The sequence below is a fragment of the Penaeus vannamei genome, chromosome 43, assembly GCF_042767895.1.
Source record: "Penaeus vannamei isolate JL-2024 chromosome 43, ASM4276789v1, whole genome shotgun sequence".
Taxonomy (NCBI): Eukaryota; Metazoa; Arthropoda; class Malacostraca; order Decapoda; family Penaeidae; genus Penaeus; species Penaeus vannamei.
Window position 1 is genome coordinate 941,370 of NC_091591.1, and position 7,555 is coordinate 948,924.

Genomic DNA, 7,555 nt, shown 5'->3' on the forward strand with positions numbered 1-7,555 from the left:
TGTGTGTATACATATATATGTATATATATTCCTCCATTTGTGCATATCTATTACAGCTATGCATATATATATATATATATATATATATATATATATATATATATATACATATATATATATATATATATACATATATGTGTGTGTGTGTGTGTGTGTGTGTGTATTCTTAGTCCTATATATGTCCTCACACTTATGAGTTAACTAGAAGAAATAGTTAACACAGGCCAGGCCACTCCAGAGAAAAGGCCCGGGAGAACCTAGTCTTCGCAAATCTAACTGAACTGAACTCTGTCTTCACACATACTCGTATATAGAAAGAAGACATACATGCACACACATGAACACATTCAGAATGTAACTGCATGTGTATAAGGGGAAGATGTACTCATTTTATCAATGGCTTCACTTTTTGTATTTGACTGCGTTGCACAGACGCAGGGAGCCCCGTGGTGTGAGCGTTGGAATCCTGCCCAAGATCCGAGCTCAGGAAGGGCATCCACTCGGGGCAATGGCCTCCACCTGCCTTTATATCCTCACGGAAGGAGGCTCTGCCCTGCGCCAGGCGCCCGTGATGGTGAACCAAATCCTATCAACCTTTGCAGAAAAGGACGCGGGGGTTTACCGCAGGCGATTCGTACTCCGTAATGCATTTCCGGATTTAATGGAAACATTATTCAAAATACTTACGAATTCATATATGTGTATATGCATAAGTACACACACACACACATATATAATATATATATATATATATATATATATATATATATATATATATATATATATATATATATCCACATACATACACACACACACATACACACACACACATACACACACACACACACACACACACACACACACACACACACACACACACACACACACACATATATATATATATATATATATATATATATATATATATGCATATTTATGTATACACATATATTCATATTTATATACACAAAGAGAGTGAAAGAGGATGAGAGAAGGAAGTAGAACTGATGAAGGAAAGAGATATCCAAATATCCAAGTAACTCTCTCTTCGCAATACAGATTTTATTATTTAGTAAAAAAAAGAAAACATAAAAAAAAATCTTAGCATAGAATGACAAATTGCATTTCTGATCAATTATTACTTTAGCCTGCTAATGCTTTATGATATAATAAAAGGTGATACAAACATAACAGTTTATTGTGATTAATAAACACGAGATGAAAGAGCTTCTCGAAGACCTCAGAAAGCCATGTGGGTCTCGTAGCGACATGAGTGTCCCTGGACGGTCTTGGTGAAGCGGGAGGTATCCAGACCGATGTTCCTGAAGGCGGTTTCGCAGCGCTTCAGGTGCTTGTCCGACATGCTTGGTGAGCGGGAGAAGATGAAGGCGAAGTCCGCCAAGTAGCCTTGGCTGAAGTCTATGCACGAGTGAATGCAGGCGAAGTTGTCATAGTCCGTGTCCAGGATGACGAAAGGCGCCATGAAGGCTGTGAAAACAAGGAACAAACGTCATCAGTAAATAACCATCTCATTAGCTTTTAGCAATCAGAGAGCATCCATGCATGAATAAAAGCGCTCTTTCCAAACACTCACATTCCTCGTAGTCGATGGACAGGTTGGCTTCTCCCAGAGGCATCGGCGCGATCTGTCCGTGGCGCCTCGCCGTCCTTCCGTCAGCGCTGATCCCGGTCGACTTGGCGCTGATCTTATTGCCGTCTGGAAAGAGGTTCACGGGCACGGAATGTAACCTGGGATTTGATATATTATCCTAAACATTTTCGAACATATGTCATTCCTACATAAAGTTTTGAGCTGTGAGCAATTAGGCAGAAAAATCGTACCAAAAGAAAATTCGTTGCGCACGCATTGATGAAGGAGCTGGTATGGGTTCTTGGTCAACGCAATTTCATACCACACTCCAGCAAACTGAAATTCAAGAATGTAAAATATAGAAATTAATAAAAAGAAAAAGAAAAAATCCTGTATGCCAAAAAATCATGAGAAAACTTTTTGAAGTTATCTTACTCTCTGCAGGTCGAAGAAGGCCTTCTTGTCTACCGCAGGACACTTTCCTGGGACAACGAAGCTGGGGATTTTATCGGCAGCGACCACTGCTACGAGAGCAAGGACTATCAGTGAACTCTTCATGTTGCTGCGAAGGTCAGGGTTTCTCTTCTGCAGATCCGGAGTGCAGTTCTCTGCTTTATGTAGCATGAGGCTCCTTGCAGACGGCTGCCTGACTGTGATATTCTTTTTTATGGCTCTTATTCCCTATCTACAGTAAACATATTTGCCGTATTTTTTTTATATTTCTTTCATTTATGATTGAGTTCCCCTCTTAAAAAATAATAATAAAAAAAAAACAAAAAAACAAACAAACAAAACTGCAAGTACATTTTCAAAAGGAAAAGGTGGCGCTACTTCCAACATCTTATGCTCCGCCCCTTCAAGCACTCCCCGCCCTCCACTCCCTCTCGCCTATAAAAGCCTTGCATGACACTTATTTTCGCCACCAAAGTTCTCTCGACTAAAAAGAGCTGAGGAAAGCAAGGGAAGTAAGCAACCATGCCGACCGTAGTAATAACAGCTCTCCTCGTGGCTGTCGTCTCAGCTGACACCATCCCCCACTTCGTGGTTCCTGGAAAGTGTGCCAATGTGCTTGTCCAAGACAACTTCGACCTTCATAAGGTACACTTTATTTCTTATATATCTTTGGTGCAGACGTACTCCACATTTTCAATATGGATCAATATCCTTCTTTAATGCAATACGTTCTTCCCAACAGTATTCTGGACGGTGGTATCAGACCTCCATCATCGACAACCCTTACCAGCCCTTCACTCGCTGCATCCACTCCAACTTCGAGTACTCAGCCTTGGACGGCGAGTTCCAAGTCATCACAGCTGGATCTAGTCCTTCCAACGACTACCTGAGGATGATGGGCAAGATCTACCCGACCAGGGACTTGCCAGCTGCACACATGCTCGTTGACTTCCCGGCTAGTAAGTCTCGTATGGCTAAGAAGGATTTTATGTCACACCATTTGAATATATACTGACCTTGCAGTAATTTATCCCGCATTAAACCATACAAATCCTTTTCCCACAGCCATTGCCGCTCCCTTCCAAGTGCTCGCCACCGACTACCACTCCTACTCCTGCGTGTACTCCTGCATTGCCTACGACAATTACAAGGCCGAGTTTGGCTTCGTCTACTCCCGCACTCCGCAGACCTCCGGCCCGGCGACTGACAAGTGCGCAGCCGTGTTCAGCGCCAACGGAGTCAACGTGTCTGCCTTCAGGCCTGTCCCCCACGGTGCAGACTGTGTCTACAGGGCTTGATAGCATTGCTACTAACCGATGTATTTTAGTCAATGGATGGCATTTCTTTGAAAACGATAAATAACATTAATTGCCCCATGTAAAAAAACAACAAATACGAAATCAACAGTCATTCTTAATAAAAGTGCCAATATAAGACAGGCCCGCTTCCCCACAGGAGGATAGGGGGGGGGGGCAGGATTTGGTATGAAGCCAGGGCATGTCTTCACGCCGGTGGGCCATGACTCCTTACCTTTAGGGCCTCCTGTTGCTCCAAGAGTTGTACCTAGGACCGCAAGGTGCCTAGTTTCCAGGGGAGATCACGAGGAGGCACTGCAGAAGTCTTGATGATGGAGAGGCTATTAACTAGCAGCACACACACACACACACACACACACACACACACACACACACACATACACACACACACACACACACATATATATATATATATATATATATATATATAAATTACACTCGCATATTTATATATATATATATATATATATATATATATATATATGAACAAACAAATAAATAAATATACACATATATACGTGTATTTATATACATATATATTCATATGCATATTCATCTATATACATACATATATATTGTTGCGGTACGTAGACCCAATGAACAGTAATGTGTCTAGTTGACTTCGGGCTCAACCGAAAATATAGATTTTCGAACAGGGAAATATTCGAAATATAAGGTTCCAGGCCTACGGCACGCTACCGCCACCCGATTAGTAGGTTCGGGAACCATGTGTGTTTTGTTTAGGGGCGTGAATGTTGTGTAAGAGAAGAGTGGAAGGAGTGTGTATGGTAAATGTTGGATGTGTAAGTCTGTGAATATGAAAAGGTAGATAGCGTAGGCTGAGCGTCTGCGTGAACGTGTTCGGAAGGAAACCCAAGATCATAGAATTATTATTCTCTTCAATTGATCATCCACCTGCTGTAAACGGGAACCTAGGGGCAGCAATTTTTTAGTCTATTCTTTTTACGATAGGTGGTAACAGATCAGCTTAAATACATTGATTCATCTAGCCGTTTTACAGCCTTTCAGGGACTGCGAGATATCAAAATAACCAGCAAAATTCTGTTTAGGAAATATGAGTCTAAGGGAAATTAAGTTTTTGCACACACAGCCTTAATTTTCTAGCTGGGAATGAGGAAAAGCTCAAAGATGGTACAATATTTGTTGAAGAATAAGTTACCACACCAGGGGTGATGCACATGGGAAACCAACACCAGGTAATCTTAAAATAGCACAAAAACTATATGATTACCCCTAAATTGGTATCACAACTCCATGTGTTTCCATCAGAGTGTCAGCACAAAAGCATACGGATCCCAAAGTTAAAGTTAATCTCCAACACACACACGCACGCACACACGCGCGCGCGCGCACACACACACACACACACATTTATATATATATATATATATATATATATATATATATATATATATATATACATGATGTGGGCACACACACACACACACACACACACACACACACACACACACACACACACACACACACACACACACACACACACACATATATATATATATTATATATATATATGTTTATATATACATATATATATATATATATATATATATATATATATATATATATATATATATATATATATATATATATATATATATATATATATTTATTTATGCGCGTATAACCCACTCACATATAGATATAGACAGAGAGATAGACATATATAGGCATATAAATACATACATACTGTATATATCTTTATAATTATGTATTTATGTGTATTTATATTTTCATATTTATATTTATGTTTCGCCTATCTTTCCATCTCTTTTTCTATATTCCCATTTATATATCTTTCAAAGGCTATATCGTTATCGACGTATGTATCTACTATGTATTTCCATCTCTATCAGCTTCCGTATTGTTGTTGGCCGAGGGGGTTCCTCGCCTCGGCAGAGCCTGGTACCGACGGGTGCTGAGCGAGTCGAAAATCACTCAAACAGCCCGTGTTCCTTGTTCCGTAATGATCAAAACAGTCGTCGGATAATTAGTGAGGGAGTGACAACCTGAAGACTTTCTTGAGTTTTCCTTGTATCTTGAGTTATATGTGTGTGTATATGTAAGGTAACAGTAACGCAGTACTGCTACTTCTCGTACAATACCGGGACAATTCTAGGCCAGTGTCCCTCGGAGATCTGTTCACCTTCCTTTTTACCTTCAATCACCACATGCGAGTACCACCTGGCCACCCCCCACATCGTACATCGGACATGTAGTGGTAGCGGCCAAAGCGGATGAGCGGGGGAGTCCAGGTCACGGCACTCGCATACGTGAGGAAATAAGTTCATTTAATGCCATGCAAATTTACTATAAATTCTCATGTATATTTGCACATTTCAGAAATTCAATAGTTCATATCCAGCAATACTTTACGCTGAACTTTGTCATCACTAATTAGCTGGGGGAAATCATGAACGATACGCTGCTTGTTTGTTTGTTTATTTTCGTCTTAGACCCTAGCTTACAAGTTTACCCTTCTTGCACCAGTCACTAAGGTATAAAATAAATCATTGGTGATTTCCCTGTAAAATACATAATGATGGCCGTGACCGTACGTGTAGCAGCGGGGTCCGAACAGGAAGGAGGCGAGACCAGATCTCTCGGTAATGGTACTACCCCAAAAGTACCAGGGGGTATCAGCGCCCTCTACCGGGGTATCGTGTACTCTCGTGGACACTCGTGAGTGGCTGCATTGTCACGGTTTATGACGTCACTAATGACGTAGCAAAACACGTGTGACGTCACTAGCAGACGCCATACAAATACTTGAACGTATCTATAAACATTGTAAATTCGTGACACAATCCTCCTGGTAGATAGTGTCCTCACATGACTTACTGGGCATATAAGAGGCAATAAACATAGCATGTACGTCGCTAAGCCCACGTACGTTTGCTTACAATAATTACGGGCGGTACCCCGCATTTCCACCACGAAGGATAAATACATATGATAAAAATAGGGTATATACAAGGAAAATAAAACAATGCTGACAGTAGTTCTCGGTGCCCATTTTCCAATGAGTTCACTGAATCCGACTCGTACCATGGACTCCGTCATACCAAAGGGGGGGGGGGGGTACCGTGGAAGGACAAGGAGTGGGCGAATAGTCCCACTACATAGACAACAAATATACGCTATTACCTGTACCAGGGGCTGACGAAGGTGAATTGAACCCGTTTTGAGGAAGTGGTATACCTTCCCATGACACAAGGCTGAAAAGAGAGGAAAATATTCGATATCGAATTAGAATAGGTATGTCCATACGTTTCCATTTCTCTCTTTTCTCAAGACTTTCTGCACAAAACAGGTCGGCGTCTCCATTAGTGGTCAATGCAGGCAGGTAATACAAACAATATATGTTTAATGTATGTGGTGGAAATCCTACAAAACGCAAGCTAATCCTATTTGTAATGTCCACTTATTGAGTTGTGGGTTCCCGTTTTTCTAAGCTTTACCCTCATTTGCGACTTTTTCACAAAGAGAAAGTGGGCACAAATGAACCTGATTCACAACTGGAATGAACCTATTTTTTTAAACTTCGAACCTTTATCGTTTTTCGAAAATGTGTAAACCCGGCGGTCGCGAGGTACTCACAAGCGCCAGAGAACGTTAGTTTAGAATATTTCGAAGTTGGTAATTAGCCTGTGTTTTTCATAGGATTGCCATGGTACATGTATCCCACACGTGCATACTGCATTTTCGTCCTCTTTTTCCTCAAGTTGTTTACTGATCTTAATCGACAAGCACGTCGCATAAGATCTTTATTTTTTTTTATTTTCTTTCCTGCATCGTCATAATCTCCTTTCCGTTATTTTTTTTCTGTTAAAATAGAAATATAAACACGCACATGGTCACGCAACGTGTGAACTGGCAAACATCCTTGAACGAAGTGACGTGATTAGATGAACAACAAACACGTTAGCGAGAATCTAACTGCGGGATATAATGCGAATATGACAAGCCTTTGTGCCTTATTACAGACTTTCTGCTAAGTCTCAAGAAGAAGGCGGACGACATACAAGCTCAGACCCTGCACCCACTTCTAATTTTCTCATATTGCTGCAATGTAATATTTTCCAGGCAATCAGCAGGTACTTTGACAGTACAGTAAAGTAGTCAGCACATCCGGTGGAACGATACATAACATAAT

At 40.8% G+C, this 7,555-nt stretch overlaps 2 protein-coding genes across 2 annotated transcripts; one reads left to right on the forward strand and one right to left on the reverse strand.

Moving 5' to 3' along the window:
• Positions 1–1,182: 1,182 nt before the first annotated feature.
• LOC138860717 (crustacyanin-A1 subunit-like) lies at positions 1,183–2,230 on the reverse strand. The gene is made up of 4 exons (XM_070118811.1): positions 2,027–2,230; positions 1,843–1,927; positions 1,595–1,717; positions 1,183–1,488 (listed from the first exon to the last, which is right to left on the reverse strand). Exons 1-4 carry the CDS (start codon positions 2,213–2,215, stop codon positions 1,241–1,243), a joined length of 645 nt encoding a protein of 214 aa, XP_069974912.1. The 5' UTR covers positions 2,216–2,230; the 3' UTR covers positions 1,183–1,240.
• A 261-nt stretch (positions 2,231–2,491) lies between these two features.
• LOC113821768 (crustacyanin-A2 subunit) lies at positions 2,492–3,430 on the forward strand. The gene is made up of 3 exons (XM_027374294.2): positions 2,492–2,689; positions 2,787–3,003; positions 3,110–3,430. Exons 1-3 carry the CDS (start codon positions 2,567–2,569, stop codon positions 3,340–3,342), a joined length of 573 nt encoding a protein of 190 aa, XP_027230095.2. The 5' UTR covers positions 2,492–2,566; the 3' UTR covers positions 3,343–3,430.
• The last annotated feature ends 4,125 nt before the right edge of the window (positions 3,431–7,555 follow it).